Source organism: Lepidochelys kempii, chromosome 8, assembly GCF_965140285.1.
Source record: "Lepidochelys kempii isolate rLepKem1 chromosome 8, rLepKem1.hap1, whole genome shotgun sequence".
Lineage (NCBI taxonomy): Eukaryota > Metazoa > Chordata > Testudines > Cheloniidae > Lepidochelys > Lepidochelys kempii.
This window is the reverse complement of record NC_136387.1, coordinates 84343673-84366524: the sequence shown is the minus strand read 5'-3', so window position 1 is coordinate 84366524 and position 22852 is coordinate 84343673. Positions and strand designations below refer to the sequence as shown.

Here is a 22852-nt window from a genome sequence, read left to right as displayed (position 1 = left end):
GACCACTTCATCTCTTACTGGTAATCAAATAATATCCCTGTGGTAATTACAGCACATGATTACCTGGAAAAACAATGTTTGGAAATATTTTTAGTTACTTTTAATGTGATTTAGTGACTGGAAATGACAAATAGTAGCTTTATGTGATCAATTAGCAACCCACTTGTAACCAACAAGTGCTCTGTAGACCTTGACAATGCTAGGTGAGAGGTGGCACAACAAGGTTATTCACACCTTAGATGAAGTGGAGATTCTGTCAGTAAGACAGACTTCTTCAAGTCTATGGATACTACTCACTACAGAACATAAGTGGCACAAAATGAGATGGGAAACCAATTAGCTCCAGCACAAAAAGATAATCTCTTTTCTATAGTCAGCAGAACTATTCTTGTTAACCAGTTTGTCAAGCTGTACTGTCTTCAGTCATCCACAGAACCAGCACTTCTTCCTTAGATTAGCTTTCTACCTAAGTACCACAGTGATGGTCCTTGGATACCAGGATAATATTGTATGGTGCTCTAAAAATGACAATGTTGCCTTGCAGATAAGATTGCTGGGATCTGGGACAAAGTCTCTGGGCCCCAAGAATTGGGGTTTATGCAAAAAGGACTGCGAATACATGTATCCTCTGTAGAATTCAGATTGTTCATGCAGACAGAAGTTTTCAAAGTTACTGCAGGATATCAGCCTGTGACTCTGTCTGTCTCTCATGGCTGGTGAAAGCAGTCATGAGACCCTGAACCCCCTGTTGACAGAGATTCTCAACATCATCTTTGGAGATTGCAATGTAATAGCCACCCTGAAAAAGGCTGTTGTCCAACTAGTGCTCAAAAAAATCTCTTGTCATGATTTTGCCTGTTCCTGTCCTGTATAGTATCAAATCTGCTAGTTCTGAGCAAGGTTGTTAAGAAGTTTGAGAACAGCTATTTCTAGCAGCACCTGAAATCAACCAGCAACTTTGACGTGCACAATTGGATTTTGGCCCAGGACACAGCTCTGGGACAAGGCTGGTCATAGATTTGGATCTTTTTTTTTTAGCAGTGGACAACAAACATCAGTGCTCATATATCTAGATAAGTCCACAGCATTTGACACGCTTGACTATGAGATGTGCTGCGTTGCCTGAGACATCTAGCAGGATGGACAGACTTTGCACTATGTTGGCTCCAGATCTTCCTCTCAGGCAGAAGAGGGGATTGTGATGGGCATCAGCTTCTCATTCACAAGGACTTGTATAGTTCCAGGAGGCTCAGTTCCTTTCTCACATCCCATTTGACACATGTTAAATCTCTAGGATAGGTTGTGAACTGCCACAGACTCCAGCTTCAGTAGTCTCCCAGTGAGTCCCAGCTCTGCATTTCTCTCGTGTAAAACACAGCTTTCCCATGTATTCATGGCCTGAATTTGCTTCCTCTCTATTACAGCAGTGCCTCATACCTTTGCTTATTAAGACTTTCCAGATAGCACAACATGAAGCAATCCACCTTCTAATCAACATTGCTCATCAAAAACACCATGATGCTTCAGACACTACAATGGCATCTGGTTCAATAACTGATGTAAATTTCTGATCTTGATCTTTGAGACTGTTTGTGGGCTGAGCTGTGCTTCTCAGGGACATTGGAGTTGTGATCGCATCCCGAATGAAACTCACAAGTGTAGGGGATTGTGGCTTCTTTCCAGTAGACCCACTGCTGTGGAACTCCCTTCTGAGAATGAGCATAAATATTACCAGCTTCAGAACAAAATAAAACCCATTTATTTACATGAGCTTTCCCACAACAACTTCCTTGAAATTGAAGAATAAATGAAGATGATGGAGGAGAAGAAAAAGTAAACATTGACATGAACATCTGCATACATTCACATCACAAAGCAAGTGAGGGATATTAGACTTTCAGACTGCTAGGTTTTTGATTTTTGGATTGCATTCAGATACTACTTGGTCATGTTATAAATACCTAAATGGGGGGAGTATTTTTTTTAAAAAAGTTTGCTCTAGTATCTGGACCAAAATGTGCCCTTGCACATACTCTTTTGTATCATATTGATGTGTATTAGTTGGCTAACACCCTTCATCTCAGTGATGACTTCAGTTCAGAGCTGGTGTAAGGATTTAGTATGTGAAGTGCTTTGGAATCCTTCAGAATAAAATATACTATATCTGTAAAATAAGTAGTAATATTACTGTAGCTTTTATTTAGCTTTTATTTTGAATTAGCTTTGATTTAAACTATTATAGTGTACCCAAATCTGGTGATAAATTGATAAAAGGTTAATAGCGAAGTGGACAAAAGGGAGAACTGACAGGTTGATAAAGAGGTTGACTACTGTGATAGTGAGTTTGACTGATAAAAGAAAAAAGATTGATGAAGATGTTGCCTTCTATAAGAGTATTTGATTAAAAAAATGAAAAAGATTGATGAGAACACCGTCTGGTACCAAAAAGGCAGAGAAAATAACTTTCTTTCTAGCAAAGAATCTAACGTATTGATTTTTTGACAGTTCTGGGATTTAGCAGTAATTCACTTTCAGTTTCAAATTGTTTGATATCTCAGTAAATCTCTTTGTGCCATAAAAGCTACATACTGCTGAATTGTTGTAAATGAAGCTTGAATGAGATGTATCTACCATATGCAAAGATTTTTCTTAGCCTAATTTGGAGGTCTTTTAAATTTCAGAATCACCTTCTAATTAATGAAATAATTATTTCATTATTTCAAATAATGAAATAATCACCTTTTAATTAACGAAATTAATGAAATATTTTCTGGACAGTTGTTTTATAGTGGCTTCAAACAGGATTAGGGTCTGTCAAGAACTCTGGTTACTGGTCACAGTTTTCTTGTTTGCAGTGTTGTAGCTGTGTTGATCCCAGGATATTAGAGAGACAAGGTGGGTAAAATATATTACCTCACCCACAGTTTTCTTGAAAAGAAAGTCATTAGTAAATTCTCCATTAGCTTGTTCTTTGGAAATACATAACATTAAATTTGAAACAAACCATCACAGATGCTAAACAAAGCTATTTAAATGTGCTTAGGGTTTGCCATTTGTACCTTTTAATAAAGAATACTGTCTAAATGTAATATTCCTAGAATCAAATTTGCCAAAGAATAGTATACAAACTAAACTTCTCTGTGTCTCAGTTTAGTTAAGTGTCTTGTCTATGGAGCCCTTGTAGCCTATAGCAATATTTCTCAGATGATGGAGCCATGCCTTCAGGTGTGTTGCTAGGGGTTGCCTGCTGGTTAGCACTCCATAGCTGAGAACAACCCACCCCTTGCCACATAGCAGAATCCTATGGCTGTGAAGATCCAGCAGGAGCAACAAGAGAGCAAGAAAGTAGCCGCTTGTTCCCCCAAATAATCCTCCCCCTTTTTGCTACTGCTGCTCCATCCCTAAACCCAATCACAATGGAGATTCTCCCCCTTCCCAGTATTCAGTTCTGGGGCAGGATAATACAGGACATCTAGAAGCTGTGGAACTGGCTTGATAGCCTCTTGAAGTAGTGCTGTCTGAGAGCTGTGTGAGGGGGCATGGAAAGGTTGAAAGAAAAGGGAAGCACTCTCATCAGCCAGCATCAGCCCCACTCCCAAACCCAGGCCCTCCAAGCACCAACAGCTAGAGACCAAATCCCCCTTACTATTTCTAGCTCTGCCTATCCAACAACAGCTCACTGGAATCCCCAAAAATCCTTGAGAATTTTTGCCATGACCCCAATCCCACAGTCCTTTTGGGTGGACCACTTAAAAAAACCTGATGGGGTGGTGTCACATTCTCTGGTGCAGTCCAGACTAGTGAGGGGTCGTGTCATTGCCTGCTCTGTCATCCTGGGTGCCTCACAATGCTTTACGGGTGTAGCTCCCAACCTGGGCCATGCACAACCAGGCTACCAGCATAAAGGTCATATGCTGAGTGTCTGTGTATAGCTGAAGCTCTGACCACAGCAGCTTGCCAGCAATGCACCAGTCACACATTGGCTTCTGCAAGCCTTGTTTACTACTTGCAAGGTGACTCCAACACACTCTCAGGCCTGGATTTTCCCAAAAATTTGTGTTCTGCAATGACCAGCCCTCTCCTGGGTAGTTCAGATATTAAGGTACATTACCCCTGTAAGAAGTCAATATTCAATAGTTTACTTTAGCTGGAGTTACCAAACAGTTCAGTTTTTGCCACTGGATTGGTTTAGATTAGAAATAAAACAAGTTTATGAACAAAAGAAGATAGGATTTTAAATGAATTCAGGTATAAGAGAGAGAGTTAGAAATGGTTACAAGCAAATAAAAGTGAAAACATGCATCTAAAAGTTTAAAACTTAATTGGTTGGTTCAAGGTTTTGTTTAAGATGGACTTTCTCACCCACTTTTTTCCAGCAAGATTATGAATTACCCTTTACTTCATCATGATCTCTCCCAAAGGCCCAAAGCTTCTGGTGCCTTTGTCTTAGGTGAAAGAGAATGTGAAGTTCTCTACTAGGGTGACCAGACAGCAAGTGTGAAAAATTGGGACAGGGAGTGAGGGGTAATTGGTGCCTATATAAGACAAAGCCCCAAATATCGGGACTGTTCCTATAAAACCGGGGCATCTGGTCACCCTATTCTCTACCCCCTTTTTTATAGACCAGTGAACCTTTGAAGTGGATTCTTCTGAGGGTTACCCATCAGAGTAAAGTTTATTCAAGCAGTAAAAAAAGAAAAATGGAGTCTGGTGGTGAAGGGGCTCCATGCCCCTACTTGTGTTTGCTGAAATTCAAATAGTTCTGTTTCCTGCCATCTCTTCCCCCTGCTGACTTAAAGATTCTGTCTACTACTTATATGGAAATTGAGGCAAATTCCTGGGTAACAATTTTTGCCTAGGCAGGGCTATATGGTTTTGAACATGTGCTAATGACATCATATGGGGGAATAATAACTTTCATATAACGTTGCTATATCCATATCACCATGATATTATTTATCAGTGGGTTATTTGTTTTCAAATGATATGTTACAAGGCATATTTTGCACAAAGATTATTACAATAGCGTGTAGAGTGTGAATACATGGGATGCTTTTGGTCAGGTGGCTATAGGGGTTCTGAGTGGAAATAGGTTGAGAACCTCTGGTCTATAGGATTAGGCTTCAGGAGAAGTCAGGAGACCTGTATTCTAAACCAAGCCCTGACACTGATTTGCAGTCTGATACTGGGCAAATCACATCTTTAAGCCCCAGTTTCCTTAGTGGGAAGATGGAGATAATGATGTTCATCATCTCCTTTGATGTTTTGAGGTATAGTTGTCACAACCACACGGCCCCCCCTCTCAGGGGGTCCGCTGGGAAGGCAGATCAGCACTGCATGTTGCTAACGCTGTGGCAAACATTGCAAAGCATTTTGGGGAGGCTCAAAGGTGTGAGTGTGGAGTGGAAGATTTCTTTGCAGACTGCGAGAGGCCAAAGTGGGAGGAAAGAAGAAAAGTACGGGTTAACTTGATGTCCCAGCTAAACCCGAAGATAAGGAGCTGACTCCAGCTGAAGGCCACTCTGCTACCTGCCAAGACAGAAGGGGGAGAGTCCACCCGCCACCCCCCCGACCAGCCATGAGAAAGGAGAGTTGTTGAACGAAATCACAGGGGCCGCGAAAAGGAGCAAGCTGGCGAAGGCCAACAAGGGAAAAACATAACAGTCTCACAGCCCTGAAACCGGTGTGTTTTGGGAAAGCTGAAGAAGCCACAGAAGGCCGGCTTGGACTGGTACACAGAGCTTGGGGAACAGAGCTGGAAGGAGACTCCCCCAAGAGACCTCAGGGACTTAAAAACCCTCCTGAGAGCTGAGGCAAATTGGAGATCAACAGCGGACCCTGGACGACCTGTGCACAGGACAAGAACTCCTGTCCACCCTTCCCCCTCTTCTTCTTACGTTACTCCCAGGCCTGGACAGCCTAGGGTAGTGCGGGTGTGAGTATGAAAGTGGGTTAGGGCTTGGGCTTGGGGCACTAATGCTTTCTTTCTTCTTTTGAGTGACGTGGGGAGCCACCTCACCCCCAACACTCTCTGCTGTTATTTTATTAATAAAGCTTTAAAATTCAGACATTTGGTGTGCTCTTCATCTCCTCCCCTAAAGATCCTGCGGCCTCAGCCTCATCACCTGACACCGCTGGCAGATTGGTAACATAAATCTGTCACGTAGTCAAATCATGTTTGTGAAGTTCTATATAAGTGGAAAGAAGAGTAAGTCCTCAGCAGATATAGGAACAGGATAGGCTTTTCTGACTTTTTAGCCCTGTGCTTGTCTCTCTAAACAATGTGTCATCTAGAACACCACTCCTACTTCCTCAAAACTTCTATGTGCTTTTGGATGTTTCCTCCTGTTGGAGTTTGTAAACACTTATATGTGCTGCGCATATATATGGAGCTCTGTACAGTTCCTAATGTATTAACCACATTCACTAATTGATTCCTCACCAACTCCAAGAGATTAAAACATGGACTTTCTAAGCCAGATTGCTTAGGCAAAAGTGAAACCTACATCATTTGTCTCAAATGCATTGTTTGATTTTCCACAAACATCAGAAAATTTCTCTCTTAGCATAAGATCAGCTATGAAATTTCAGAAAGGTTGGTTTGGTATTTGACAAAATTAGGGACACCTCATCAGAAGTACGCTTTTAATAGAAAACTACCTTCAATTTCAATGTCTCTCTATATTTTAATTTGTCTAAATTTGTCCATCAATAATAGCTGCCCTCAGTTTTGTATTTAAAATTACATATGCTTAATGATCGTAATAGCCCTTCTATTCTTCACCTGTTTTTCATAATACAGAAATAGTGCTCATGCACTGTATTTTCTACACATATTTGCACCTTTAACAATGTCATTCCTCGTGTTCACCCCCTATTTGTGTACATGTGCTCTGTTCTTATTTTTTCACATATTACATGGTGTTCAAATAATTGAAAATATGGGTCATTCTCTGCATAGTACATCAAATGTAGAATTCAGCAACTTGTACTTTGAATTTTTAAGTAAATTTGGATAATTGCTAGACTTTTGCTTCTTTGTGAGTGGGGGATATAAGTACATACATTGTTCACTCTCTATCATGAACTGGGTCATAACTATAAATGTATACTACTGTTTTACAGTTACATCCTCATCTGCTGTCTCTGCTCATTTAGTTGCATCCGTTATTGTAGCTGTAGTAGAAGGGAGAGGACTTGCCAGAGGTGAAGTAGGAATGGCTAGTATTGACTTAAAAAACCCCGAAGTGGTATTATCCCAATTTGCGGACAATACAACCTATGCTAAGGTAATTTTAATACTTTTGGTTGCTGTATATGGTTGTATTTACATAATGAAGAAGATTATTATAGATGTCCTTTTTTGTTTGAAGTTTTTATAAATAATAGCAGGAAATTCCTGATTGACAACTGCAGTTTGTTCATACCAAGAGTAATAAAAAAACTAAAGTAGCATTGTTAATGTAAACCAGGGGTCTCAAACACGTGGCCCGTGGGGTTATTTTCTGCGGCTCGCCAGCTCCCCGTGGCCCCTCCCACCCCCCCAGCATTTACCTAGAGTGGCTCCGTTCCCGGCCAATGGGAGCTTAGGGGGAGGTACTTGGAGGTGCGGCCAGGGCAACACACAGTCTCCTGTGCCCCCTCTCCCCCAGGTCCCAGCCGCTTTCTGGAGCAGTGCGGGGGCAAGGCAGGGAGGGAGCTTGCCCTGTCCCCGGTTTGCACTGTGCCGGACCCGACCTCCCAAACCCCTCCTGCAGCCGAACCCCTGCCGCATCCTGCACCCCAACCCCCTGCCCTGAGCCCCCTGTGAGGCAGGGGCAGGGCCTCATGGAAGGGATGGAGTGGGAGAGGGGCCGGGGCAGTGGCGGGGGTGGTCGGTGGTGCGGCCCTCGGGCCAATGTACTAGTCCTCATGTGGCCCTCGTGGTCATTTGAGTTTGAGACCCCCGATGCAAACAGTAACATCATTTAGGCTGGCTTTTGTGGACATTGGATACTCATTTTTGAAGCTGTTCCTCTTAAAAGATTCTGTCGACTCATGATAGCAAGTGAGTTTTCTCTTCAGTTAATAGTGTATTTATTTGTGTCTAGATTTTTTCTCCTCCCTTTTCCCACTGTCCTTTGGGGTTCCACTGTGACCCTGTCCTTGGCCTTGATCCTCAAATCATTTTCTTTCTAATTTTGATTTGTCTCCATCCATGCAATCCTGTATTTCAGTCTCTCTATCAATCTGACATCCCCTCTTAATTGTCTCCCTTCATTTTAGAATTAACATGATAAAAATGGAACTCCTTTCCTTTCAAGTCCTTCCTGAATTTTCCTTGACTGTTGACATCACTATCTTCCCTGTCACTCAAACATAATCTGAATTGTCTTTGATTCTTTCCTCTCTCATGCTCCCACATCAAGCTGTGTGCAACTCTTGCTGCATTTTGCTCTAATGTTTCTAAAATCTGCCCTTTTTCATACTGTACACACTGCAAAATCTTTTTGCTGGCTTCTCTGAAAGTACATTCACCCTTCAGTCCCTACAGAATACATCTACTAAGATCATCTCCCTTTACCTCTCACTCTGACTTTACCCCTCCATCTACTTCCCTTTTTCTGGCCCCATTGTCTTCAATGCCCTTCACTACAATGCCCCTCTGTTATCCATACTTGTCTCTTATTGCGTTGTGACCTCTGCTTTGCCAATGATATTGGCTTCAATCATTGTTGCACTTTCTTACATGCCACCCCTTATGCATGGAACACCATCCCTGAATTAATATGTTAAGGCCACTATCTTCTCCTCCTACAAATCCCTCCTTAGGGCTTATATCTGCTGTAATGCCACCAAAAAACTAAGACGCTAATGATGGATAGGTTAGGTAGCCACAGCCCAAACAAAAATATTTTAGGTGGTTCAGAACTATTAAGTCCATGTAGCTCATGAATTTATTATAGTTACTCCCATTGTGTGTCTCACAGCCCTACCACTTCAGTTGTTTGTGATACTAGTTGCATTTTGTCTTAGATTGTAAGAGATTTTAGACAGGGATTATGTCTTTCTATTTGTTTGTACAGCACCTTATCACCTATATACTGGGGCCCAAATCTAATTTGGGGCCTTTGAGCACTACTGCAAATAATACAAATAGAAACAATACATAATAATTGATCTTGTTCGGTATATGTAGATGTTAATCCTTTCCTAGATAAGAAACTAGTAGCAAAATTCAGTTGTACTTTAAATCAAAGTTAGGCTCCTGGGTCAAGTCGGGACATCCTTCCTCTCCTCTTTCAGCTTCAGAACTGGCTCCTTTCCCCAGAGGAAGCAGACAGTCCTTTTTACCTTGTCTGTTGTGCTGTTTGACTTTCTGCTCCTGATCCGTTTAGCTGCTGGAGGACCAATTCTTGTTGGTTCTGCCAGCTGCTGAACCTGGTGGACTCTCTTGGCAGCTAGATAGTGGAGTATCTAAACTCACTGCTCTTTTCCACTAGAAGGAAACCTGGTTGGGGCAGGATTAGCCAAGGTGGGAGGGCATCAAACACGGGGTACACCCTGTCACAATGAGTATCTCATGTGAAAAGGAAAAGCTGGTTTAAATGTGTATCTTTTGAGCCACCAAAACAGAGAAACAATGCAGGTTAGACTGTAGCATGCACATGTATCCATAAGAAGTTACAACAAGGTCTAAAATATGACCTACTCCAAAGAGCCTTATCCAGTCCAAGTGAGTCTGCAGCTCATGACCTTCAGGAGCACCATGAACTTCTGCACCTGCAAACCCAGAAAGTTATTTCTGATTGAAAAGGTACTTTCTCACTCACAGTCATGGAATGCCATGTTAGGCATAACATTCTTTTTTGCAGGGGTTTTTCATCATATCTGTTTTTCATATATTCATGACATGAGATAAATTATTCTCCCAATCTTTTACTTTAATTTTAGGTATTTTTGTAACTATTTTTTCTGTTTTATACTAGTGAGTGATATCTGTAGACAGTTCATTCTTCTGTTTTGAAAATTATTACTGCAGGCTATTTCTTTATTACCTTTTGTATGCAGCAGTTGGAGAGACAAGAGTGCATAAAAGGGAAGGAGAGGGAGGAAAGAAACTTAACAGATTTCTACATGCTATAAATAATATAATATGTTCATCTGCCATCTTTGGAGCCTGATGCAATGGGTGTAACTAAATCCTCTCTTTTTGTATTATATTTACCTTATTGCTTTCTGTACTACACTTACCTCATTATCTGGCCACCAGAAAGTTCTTGATCATTTATTCTCACCTGTTACCAGTGCTCAAAGCTCAGGAAGTAAAAAAGCCATTAAAAACCTTACTGTTTCTGGCCCTGACTGGGAATAAATGATGTCTGCCTGGTTCTTGTGCGTGCACATTCCTTTAAGTGGAATTTTTAATTGATTTAAAAGTGTTTACAAAGATTATAGAATTTGTCAGTTATTTCTGGACTATTTTATTTATTTGTGAAAATGTACTTCGAGATGGCTAAATGATTTTTAATGAAATTATGTTTTAAATTTGTTTTTAGGTTATCACAAAACTCAAGATTTTAACACCATTAGAAATAATAATGTCAAATACTGCTTGTGATACAGGGAATACAACAAAATTGTTCAGTTTGATAACAGAAAATTTCAAGGTAATCTTCTTTTAGACTTCATTTAGTTTTTATAGGGCTCCTATTTGATTGGTTTTATATGGTTACAGATTTGTGACCGTCTTTACGAGGGGATCCAATCGCTTAATCCCTTAGCTTGCTGGGGCTGGGCAGAGTTTAGGCAGTGTTCCTGGCTTTTGGCCTCTGTGCGCACACTCCAGGTGTAACCTTGTGTCTGACACCTCTTTTGGCAGTGGTGACCCCACAGCCCAACTGCCTATGCCCTGAAAGTAACGTCATCTCCTGCAAGCCTCCCCAGAAGCTCTTGCACGTTTCTAAAGATGTGAGCCTTCTGGCTTACCGTTTGCCTCTTCAGGGACATGCAATAGTGAAAGCCAACAGACACATAGACAGACTTTCACAGGATTCTAAAGTAGTATTGCTCTTTACTTAATAGAATGAGAAATACATCGATCTAGATAAAATAATAAACATGTGTATACACATTTCCTTGCCTCAGGTTCCTCACCATTCTGGAGAGTTCCCAGAAATATCAGTCCCCTGAGTTCAAGGATCCAACCTTCTGTGATTTTAAGAGCTCTGGCCCCTTTCGTCCCTTAAGTGATGGATGCAAAAATAGCTTCTTATCTTTGCTTATATCTTCTAAAGTTCAATGACCTCGCTCAGTAAGCAGGAAGCCCTCTTGGGGGCTCAGCCTGCTGTATCCAGCGGGGAGCTGATGCCATGTTAATTTTTGCAGTTTCGTGTTCTCCCGTCATGATAGTTAAGAGGCTATCTCTCGCACTCACCCATTTGATGGTTTTGTTTACCTTCTGTGTAAGTGCAGTTTCATCATCCCTGCCTGATGACCAGACCGGTCAGAAAAGCAAACATACGCTCCCCTGTCCAAGGCAAACTGGGTCCATGCACTGGTTGCCAAACACATTTTAAGAACAGAATTCCAGCACACGTCTATAACTGTTTGTACACACTCTGTACATACACCACGCAATGAGCTTCAGGACCAGTGTGTCACCAATTTGCTCATGATATCCTACATGACACCTTCCAGATACAGATCATGATAGTGATGAGTGGGGGTACACTGAGTATGTCAGGCCCGACAAGAGTTGCTGACTCAGAGTTGTGAGCTGCCAAAGGGCCTCTGTGTCACATTTTTACATAGAGAGATTCCCCAAATCATCACAACACTCCAGTTTCTTTCCATGAGATTTTGAAACCTTTGCTGTTTTTGGTTTTGTTTTTATTAGAACGTGACTTTTACTACTGTCCAAAGAAAATACTTCAATGAAACAAAGGGCTTGGAATATATAGAACAGTTGTGTACATCTGAATTCAGTACTGTCCTAATGGAGGTTCAGTCCAAGTACGTTTAACCTAAGTAAGAAAAAGAAGTAGTGTCTCCAGATAAAAGATTTTAACAGTTTGTACAGATTTAATACACTGGTCAGTGGCTTCTCATTAATTGGTACACACATCCCTGAAATTTAAAATCTGTAAATGTAGTTGCCTTTTTATTTTTCACTCAAACATTTCTGATACATCCATTACCAATGATACATCAATTGTCAAGTGCCTCTTGGAGCCCTGATGACCCACCATTTAGAGACCCTGGCATCAATCTTTCTTTAAGAGCTTGTCAGCTTGTATTTGCTAGAGGAAGTCACTAGAGAGCAACACTAAAAACTTGGTCACCTGGACCCATACTTCAGTAATGTATTTCTGAAATTGCACTGCCAGACTTACACATGCACAATATCCAATATGTGCAAGGCAAGATCATATGCATGCACAGACACATGCATGTTTGAACACTTGATTGGCCCATACAAAAGTGGACCTGCACTACTGAAAATCTGGGCCATGATCACACTGTTTATACTAGGGGTGGCCAAACCCTGGCTCGCGAAACACATGTGACTCTTTTACAGTTAAAGTGTGGCTTGTGGAGCCCCCCACCCCACCCTGTTCTCTGCCTACCAGAGCGTGGGGCTTCTGCCTTGCGGTAGGGTGGTGGGGCTAGAGGTTTCTGCCCAAGACAACTGGTACCTGTTGAGAGTGGGAGGGCACAATTTAAAGGTTCACGCCCCTCTTCTTACCATCAGTGACCCCCCCTGCAGCTCCCAGCTGTTTGCTGCTGCCTCTCCCCATGGCTGAAGTTCCCAGCTTGTCTGCTCCAACAGCTGCTGTGCAGGGCAGGAGCCCAGTGGCACGATTTGACAGAGCAGGGCCAGCAAACCCTGGGAAAAATCTGGGGGCGCATGTGACTCCATGTGCTCCACCAAGCATTGCCTCTGGCTTCTGCATAATGGGAAGGGTTGCTCCCAATCCCTAATATGTGTGAACATGACTCTACAGCTTGGCATAAGATTGCCAAGAAAAACCTTCTCCCTAAGTACAGTAAATGTTTTTGCGCTTGATGAGGAGAAATATTTAATGTTCAATAAATGATTCTACTTTACAGGTATTACTGTCTAGCAGCTGTTGCAGCTTTGCTAAAATATGTTGAATTTATTCAAAATTCAGTTTATGCTCCTAAGTCACTCAAGGTTCGTTTCCAGGGAAGTGAGCAAACTGCTATGATAGATTCATCATCAGCCCAAAATCTTGAATTGTTAACTAACAATAGAGATTCTCGGTAAGATTATTTTGTTTTTACAAATTCAGTTTTTTTGCATTCTTATAAATTTATAATGCACCAAATTCTATGGCACATGTATCTAATCTGTCTAGTCAGAAACAAAGAGTTAATTTGGCTCTATCCTGACAGCAATTATAGCATATGTAAAGCTGATTTTTAAATAATTTGAAAAGAGAAATGAACTTTAACTTAGCACAAAATTTGTAGTCCTAGCCTGGAATTTTTTTATGTGCATCAGGATACCCCTAGTAATGAAAGGGATTAGAAAGAAAGAGCGAAAAGATAAGAATTGTGTAAAGGTGTATAGTGTGTCTGTCACAAATGAACCTGCTGTCAGCAGGTTTGACCTATATAACTGACACACAAGTTATGTGTGGCCATGCCTCTACCTAGCAGCTGAGCAAGGGGGATGATGTTCTGGGGAGTCCAGAAGTGGGTAAGTGCCGCCCAGAGCCCGCCTCAACCCATCCTGTGCCCCAACTTCCTGCCCCCTCCCACACCCAAACTCTGCTGCTGCTCGGGGGCGGGGAAGGTGTTGAGCCAGGTAGGGAGCCTTCCAGCCCTGCCCACCCCAGCACCAATGGAGGTCCTGGACAGCGCGCCAACTCCTGCGCCCCCCCTGCACCACTAGTGGTCCCAGGCAATCCCCCCACCCAAGTTTTATTGACTGATAATTTTAGTAAAAGTTATGGACAGGTCATGGGTCGTGAAATTTTGTTTACTGCCCATGACCTGTCCGTGACTTTTATTAAAAATACCCGTGACTAAAACGTAGCCTTACTCATAGCCTCATTTTCGGTCTGAGGTCCTAAAGCTCACATGGAGTTCAGGGGAATTTATGTGTGCTTCTGATAATCAAGCTGTCAATTGTACGCTAATTTAATCTGAAAATTTCATTTGATTTGTATCAGCTTGATTTTTTTGAGTTTTTGTTTTTTTAAATTTGTGTTATTTTCAAAGGAATGGTCACACTCTTTTTGGCGTTCTAAATTATACTAAAACTCCAGGTGGAAGCCGAAGACTGAGGTCTAATATCCTGGAGCCTCTGGTTGATGCTGAAACAATTAACACAAGATTGGATTGTATTCAGGAACTACTACAGGATGAGGAGCTCTTTTTTAGTCTTCAGGCAGGTAATAGCTTGTTTTATTTTTAAAACACTTAAAAATACCCATTTAAATATTTTTGTTTTTATAATAGCTGAAAACTCATAGCATGTATTAATAAAATAGATATGAAACATGTTTTGACTTGTGAAGTTACATTTCATAGTGGATTTAAAAAATGTTATGATTTCTAGCAATAGTTCTTAATCTGTCATTATTTAATTTGACTTTTTACCTCTTTTTTGATCATTTTGCTAAAATTTTTAGTAAATGAGGTGGACCAGCAAATGGTGCTTTAGAGGAATTTTGAATTGGTCTCACTAGCTCTTTAACCAACTGCATTTTGTGTTCGAGCCAGGCTTTCCAGATATACACTACTAACATCTGAAATGTAATTTGCATACTGTTATGAATATGCAGCTTCTCATTTTTGATTGCTAAGATACAGGTAACAAGACAGATGAATATACATACGCTGCTAAAGAGCACAAGTTAGTTAGTCCACCTAAGCTTGACATTAAATTCGCTAAATCTTTATTTCCTGGTTTTGGACGGCTTATTGTGTTTTTTGGGGAAAATGAGTAATCACTTTTGGTCAGATCAGGAACTCTTTCCAAGGCTTTCACAACACAAAAATGGATGACATGTAGTCTGTTGAGCTACCCTCTTTTAGCTTGATATTATACTAGCGGAGCAGATGTGAATACATAAATACCACCATATTTTGCAGATCATCAGAGTGGCTCAGATACTATGTTTATCCTTTATTTTTACACCTTAAATATTTCAAATACACATTTTTAAAATAAAATGTTTGGAAATAGTTACTGCATCACAACTACCTAAAACAGTGACTTGGCATTTCTCATTCTTTCTCTATCTCCATCCCATCATAGAAAATATTTTGACATTTATATCCCACCTGTCAAGAAGTAAGGAGGCAAAAGGTGTATGTCAATCACAGTTGATATAAAAACACCGGCCCACCCACTTTGTCCTTAGTATTTTTGCTTCCTTTCCCCTGGAAACATGGAGTGTATTTCACCAGTTTTAACTTCATCCCCACTCACCCACCCCATTTCAATAGATCAGAAATATGCCCGGGAAGATGCAGCAGAGGAGACTGTGTTTTGGCACTTGTAGCTCAAAGGTAGTGAGATAGGTAGGAGAGGTGGACTATAATATATGCTTCCCCACAAGACTACTTGTCAAACATTGTCTCTTGGTCTTGTTAGTGATCAGCTCTCTAACTTGTGAGGAGCAGCTGCTTTCTTTCTATTAAAAGAATAGGACAAGGAACTCTCAGAATCATTAGTGTTGATTTTTAACAAATCTGAGAACATGGGGAAGTTCCAGAGGATTGGAAAAAAGCCACCATTTACAAATATTTCAGTATTTAAAGAGGGTAAATGGGATGACCCAGATAACTATGGGCCTCTATCCTGGCAAAATAATGGAAAGGCTGATATGGAATGCAATCAGTGAAGAATTAAAGGATGTTAGCGTAATTAATGCCAGTCAGCATGGTTTTATGGAAAATGGTCTTGACAAACAAATTTCTTATTTTTTTGAAGAGATCACAAGTTTGATAAATTTTTCTGTGTTGGCATAATATACTTAGACTCTAGCATGCATTCTGATTTTTTAAGAATTTGCACTATATGTAGCCCATGTTAAATGGATTAATATTTACAGATGACACTCAAATTGGTGGAGTGATAAATAATGATGGGGACAGGTAAATTATACAGACAATCGTGGATCATTAATAAGGTGAACAATATGCATTTTAATACAGCCAAAAGTAAGATCATACATCTACGAACAAAGAATGTAGGTCACACTATTCTGGAATGCAGCAATCCTGAAAAGGACTTGAATGCAGATAACCATTTGACCATGAGCTTCCTCTGTAATGCTGTAGCTAAGAGGGTGAACATGATCCTTGGATACATAACCAGGGGAATATCAAGTAGGAGTAGGGAGTTGGTATTATGTCTGTGTACAGCATTAGTGAGACCATTACTGGAATACTGCATCGAGTTCTTGTGTCTCCACTTCAAAAAGGATTTTGGAAAAATTGGAAAGGGTTCAGAGAAGAGAACTACAAGAAAGATTTCAGACTGGAAAACAAGCCTTCTAGTGAGAGACTGAAGAAGCTCAATCTATTTAGTTTATCTAAGGGAAGTTTAAGAGGTGATTTCATTACAGTTTCCAATATGTACATGGGAAAGGCACATTACAGTTTCCAATATGTACATGATGGTAGATAGCTCTTTAATCTAGCAGAAAAAAGGCATAGAAAAGTTTTAACAGTAAGGGTAATTAACTATTGGAACAACTTATCTAGGGATATAGTGGATTCTCCATCAATTGGAGTCTTAAGATTTGATATCTTTCTAAAAGGTATGCTGTTGCACAAACAGAAGTTATAGGTTTGATGCAGAAATTACTGGATGAGGCTCTATAACCTGTGTTGTGTAGGAAGTTAGATTATAGTGGTTCCTTCTGGTCTTAAAATGTATGAACCATACAACTCTCATTATTTTCTTTAAAAGCGGCAAAGAGTCCTGTGACACCTTATAGACTAATAGACATATTGGAGCATAAGCTTTGGTGGGTGAATACCCACTTCACCAGATGCATCCAACGAAGTGGGTATTCACCACAAAAACTTATGCTCCAATACGTCTGTTAGTCTATAAGGTGCCACAGGACTCTTTGCTGCTTTTACAGATCCAGACTAACACGGCTGACACCCCTCTGATATTTGACATTATTTTCTTTGTGACTGTTGGAATAGTTCTGATGTGGGTGATGGTCCTTATGATTTATAAAAATTTTCACTCTGGTCCTTGCCAGAAATGTAGATCTCCCATTGTGATCTCTCATTCTTTGCCCTCAAGATCAGGTGTGAACTAGAGCAGGAGCTAGGGTACTACCTGAGAAAAGGTCAAGTACATTATCTCCTTGAAAGCAGAGGCTAATTCCTCAGTTGTATTCTTCCATGACATTGCTAATATGGAAGTTCTCAATCTTCACCTTCCATCTTTCACAGTCACAACAGAGTTGTAAAACTTCTAGTTTCCTTTGGATACCAGTCCATCCGGTGATGTTTCCAACATAGCTGGCTCTCTTTCCTCCTCTTGCCTGATAGTATAAGAGTTGGAATCAAGTTGCTCTGGTGATTGGTGAGCAATTTGTCCACAGAAAGATTTTATTTTCTTACCTATGATATCAAGTGATTTTGCTGTTTTTAAATTGTTCCTTTTCATCCCCTGATCATTCATAATTTAGGTTATCCAGCTAATTTTTACCTTCTGTAACACCAAAACTTGAACGCTGTGAGTCGTGTCTCAGTCTGCTTTCTAAATGACCAGCTCTCGCATCCATACAGGAGGGTTGACCATACGTGTAGCTCTTCAACAATCAGTGCTATACTAAGGCACTGCCACACACCAGGGCTTTTATTAGATTTGGGGATCTTTCCTCTGCAAGATGTATGGGAGTCTGCTGCCTCTTCAATAGTTCAGTAGTGCCCACCAGTCAGCATCTTTCTTGAGCTCTTGTAGTTGCAGAGTTAGTGCTATATTCTGTCGGGCTTCCTTCTGATAAGGTCATTCCACCACAGGCTCAGGTTACTACTTGTGAAATTGCAGGGCAGATACATAGTCATCTTTTCACTGTCATAATTGGATGGGAATTTTCAAACAGAGAATATTGCTGTGATTTTTAAGAAAGCCCGTTTGCTCTTGAGGACTGCTTGCTACATCTGCAGTCTGACATATTTTCTGTTATAAGATAGGAAGTAGAGACATTTGACAAGGGACAGTAGTCTACTGACAAGACCATTTGTTATAGTCTCCCACTCTTCCTTCATTCATATTTCAGCCCTCCTACCCTGTTGTGGGGATCCTAATGTTCTTATTGTTCAATATCTTTTAGGTTGTTTAAGCTCTGAGAGTTTCTTTATTGAAGAGAATATGAGAGAGCTGATGTCATTATATCCATCATGATACAATGACCAAAATTGCTCAGATACCATGGTTATGGATGTGACATAAGAATCTTGTTAGATTGGTAGTTCTTTTGTCTGTTTTCTTTCTGGTAATTGAAGCTACAGTACTTTGTCAAGATTTTGCTGTGATAGGGTGAGGGAAGAAAATGACTTCACAAACAGAGGTACTAAATAGTTTTCTGTGCCTGTTTTCTTTTGGAAAATTAAATCACTTATTTGTTAAATATTTATTATTAAAATTATCGCAAGTTTCAGCTCCGTTTCTAATTTGTGTTTAATGTTGTTTTACAGTGATTTCAAGATTCCTGGATACTGAACAACTTCTTTCAATTTTAGTACAAATTCCAAAGCAAGAAACAGTAGGTTTATAAATGCACCTATCTCATAAATAATGAATAATTGTCAGTTATCTCAGTAGAGTAAGCAACATGTAAACTTCCTATAGCAGCTGTACAATTGTATTATTTGTAAAAAAAGATTGTATATTAGAAAGGGATGGAAACATAGTTTTAAAGATATACAATGATTTATATATGTTGCATCTCACCCAGAAAGATGAATGTATGGACCCCTTAAACTAAGGCATATTTTTACTTCGTAACAGGAGAAGAATTTCAGCCAATCATAAAGTGTTTTCATTTATTTATTTAGATTTATGCAGAGAGTAATAAAAGAGCACCCATCTAATGCTCTAGGCATCCTTGACAATATTTTAAAAATACACTGAAATAGGCCTGTTGGTTCCCCCAGATCAGCTCAAATACACAGCAACAAAATGCATGACTGATGACTGATGTGAATTGATCTCACACAGCCCACACCCAGTCTAATCCAACATTCATTTCTTCACAAGTGAGGGAGAAAAGGTGGGCAAAGCAGCAAGGTTAACAAACTCAACCTGTTATGGACTTAGGGAGGACGCTAGCCCTGTGACCCTTGTGGAGAATGACCAAAAAACATGACTGTTGTTCCTTCACAAATCCACTGTACTTTTAAATCTGCATCTTCTTACTTATTCATCCTAATCACACCTTCTTCTTAACATCACTGGAGAGTAGGAGAGAGAAGCATTTTCATATGAGCATGAAAGGGAAAATATACCTTTTAATGTTAAAAGCTGTATAATAGAAATAATCTCCTTTTTGTAATATACTCACAGTTTGCCCACTTAACTTTGCTTTGTCTATTATTTAGCCTCAAGAGCTTCTTATGCAATATAAAGCAGTGGAGATTATCCCTTATAAATGGACCCCCAAATTTTTACTAAAAAACAAACCTCTTTCGTTTAGTTTCAGTTACTAAATAAACCTTCAAAACCTGTCAAGCTAGAACTTAGAATCTTATTCCTTTTAGCTTCAAAACACAAGCCTTCATGGTTAAGCCAAGAGAAAGTCTCTTACAACTATGAAATAAGTTCTTTCTCAGCAGCCATCAGGGTACAAATTATTACTGAGCTGTAGCTCACGAAAGCTCATGCTTAAATAAATTGGTTAGTCTCTAAGGTGCCACAAGTACTCCTTTTCTTTTTGCGAATACAGACTAACACAGCTGTTACTCTGAAACATAACAGACAGAGTACAATTAGATGCAGCAATTATTAACGTTTGTTTTATTACAGCTCATTTTCTTCAAATATAGTACATGCACAAATTTTCAAGGGGATTAAAATATTTTGAAAATTTGAACCTGCCGTATGTAGCAAGCTGTTTTAGAAATAGAGGGATACAGAGAATATTTAAATACAAGTCAACATCTCAAATCAAGGTAATTTTTAGGCCAGATTCTGCCACCCCAATTTGTTTTAAATGTAATAAAAAAAAAATCTGTTCCTTGCCCCCAGCCCCAATGCATCAACAGCAAGATTTGAACCCTGGACTTCAGCAGCGACCTCGACAGCTTCAACTAGCTCATCTCAGAACAGGCTGTTATCACTTCAGTTATTTGCAAACTGCAAAACATTACTAACCAATGACTAAGTGCATCCAGCTGGTGCAAAAAAGTATGTCAGGAAAGTGCTTTAGTAACAATACAGCTGCCTAGACTTCATTGTTAATAAAAACTATTCTGATTCAGTATACTTAAAATACAGCCAGTTCATCACAATTTTTCTTCGTGTTTCTGGATGCTAGTTTAGACAAAAAAGAAATTAGAAAGTAAAGAAATCTTTCTTTGTACTCTCATCCATGTGCCTATTTTAAAATGTTAAAAAATAAATTAAAACACCATGTTATAATGTTACTAACAGGTATAGAATAACAAACTTTTGAATGATACTTTTTTTCTCCTTAAAAGCAAGACACACTGAAGTTCCTGGAGTTGTAATTGGTAATGTGTGTATATGGGGGGGATTTTGGCAGAAACTTGCTATGGTTATTGGAACAGCTACCCTCGCTTGCTTTCTCCTTGCTAAGGTGACCCAAACCAATCAAATTGCTCCATCTTAAGGAATATGTCTGTAAATGTCCACCCTGATACTTCCTTTGCACTAAGACACCATCTGGGCTGATTGCCAAGCTTCATTCTGAGAAGAAAATTCAGCAACATATAAAGGGACTTAGCTGAGTTCTGTGAGCACATTTTTCTTTAAGAAACTTCAGAATTTTTAGAAAAAAATGGTTGAAGAAAAATTCTTGGATTGTGAGAACATTAGAAATTGGGTGAGTGAGGGTGTTTCTGTTCCAACAATTTGTAGCATAATTATTTTTAAAATAAACTAAGACTTTTTAGTAGATTTTTATGTGTAATTGAATTTTTCATAAAATTGAAAGAAAAATACCGTTTAATATTTCCCACACAGGAGCCTTCACTTTTATTTATATTTTCTATTAATTTGACTTTAAAACAGATAACAGGAAAGATTTTCATTTGTGCTTTTGAAAATCTGCCTTAGCTTCTACATAAGATTTTTCCATTTTTCAACTCTAAAGTTTTCTTCAGTTTCATTTTCAGAAGCCTTTGATTTTCCAACATTGATTTCAACTCTCCACACAAAAATTAGATGTTTTTTTTCTTATGGAACTGCTACCTATTCTTTCTTTATAAGGCAGCAGCACATAGCAAATGTTCTGTTCTCTGCAAGAAAACACAAATATTTTAGAATTCTTGTCAGTTGAAGAACTCTTTTGAAAATATTGTATTGTAATTTGAGTTTTCTCAAGCCATACATAGTCAAATATTTTTTTTTTACAAAACAGCAAATTTACAAATTGTCAAGCTGGTCATTAGTCATGAATTTTCATAAATCACTTAATAGTACATGAAAAATACATTCAGAATATGTGTGTAAAATGCATGCTTGTTTTGAAATGTATTTTAAAAATCTATACATACTGCATTTGTAATATTTTTTTTCAACAGGTTAAAGCTGCTGAATCAAAGATAACTAATTTAATCTATCTGAAACATACTCTGGAACTTGTGGATCCTCTAAAGGTGAAATGTATTCTGTTACTTTTTCTATATAAAATCCAAACTAGTTAGTTAATCTTTGTTGTCACACAGTGCAGTTCATTATATTTACTTTATATCTCATGGAACCGTACATTGTCACTGTAATAATTTCCTCTAAAAATAAGACAAGGGCCTCTAAATCTATGCTAAGTTTGATGTTGATTTAAAAAAACATATTTGAGTCTCTATTACTTTTGGAACTGGATTCTGAATGCTAGTTAAAAGCTTAATTTTATAACGATTATTTAACTTAAATAGATGCCACCCAACCGGTAAGCTCTTTATATCACCCCAACTTCAAATAAGCCTAGGTGAATCTAAAAGCCATACAGACTGTTAAAATTATTAAAATTTAATAATGTTTTTATGATTAAGTAATTATATTTTAATTTTCAATAGGCTGCTTTGAAAAGCTGCAAGACTCATCTGTTAAAGGCATATTATAGTTCTCTGGAAGACAAAAGGTACTGTGATATTTTCATAGCTAGAATATCTGATTGTCTCCTTTTTTCTGAGGATGTCTGTAGGATTTTAAGATGTTGCTTCTTGAATTATTTATAGTTATAGCTCCTGTTTTTTGTGTTATCATTAGAAACTCTTAATTTTACTTATTCTTTACGAAGTTTCTAGAAATTCAGTTTTTCAACTATTGCAAGAGAAATTTTAAAAAAGATAAACAGAAAATTGGTTTTAACAATAGTTGATTGGTTATGAATGACAAACATAATTTAAATTCTTACAAAAATTAAATACTCCAGTAGATATTATTGAAAAGACAAAAAGAATGTGAGAATACTTTGATTTCTTAGAATCACCCAAAATGACTGAGGACAAGTAGCTGTTTCTTATATTTGAGCAGCATGCAATGTCTGCCATTCTTTAAGATATTAAAATATTTAGGTTAAAGTTAGTTGTGTTCATATATTGTTTGAGATTTAAAAAAAATCCCGTGGTAAGTTTTTAGTGTTTACTTTGAACTATTGAATTGTATTGTCTTTGGTAATTTTTA

The 22852-nt window shown here is 39.0% G+C and overlaps 1 protein-coding gene across 1 annotated transcript in view; it reads left to right on the top strand.

The window, feature by feature from the left end:
• MSH4 (mutS homolog 4) overlaps positions 1-22852 on the top strand; it is a 54382-nt gene that overhangs the window by 14954 nt on the left and 16576 nt on the right. Inside the window, exons 3-10 of the mRNA XM_073357309.2 lie at positions 7126-7289; positions 10539-10649; positions 11879-11994; positions 13093-13266; positions 14230-14402; positions 18685-18752; positions 21751-21825; positions 22243-22307. Of these exons, the coding sequence (XP_073213410.2) occupies positions 7126-7289; positions 10539-10649; positions 11879-11994; positions 13093-13266; positions 14230-14402; positions 18685-18752; positions 21751-21825; positions 22243-22307 (946 nt within the window). The remainder of the gene's footprint in view (positions 1-7125; positions 7290-10538; positions 10650-11878; positions 11995-13092; positions 13267-14229; positions 14403-18684; positions 18753-21750; positions 21826-22242; positions 22308-22852) is intronic.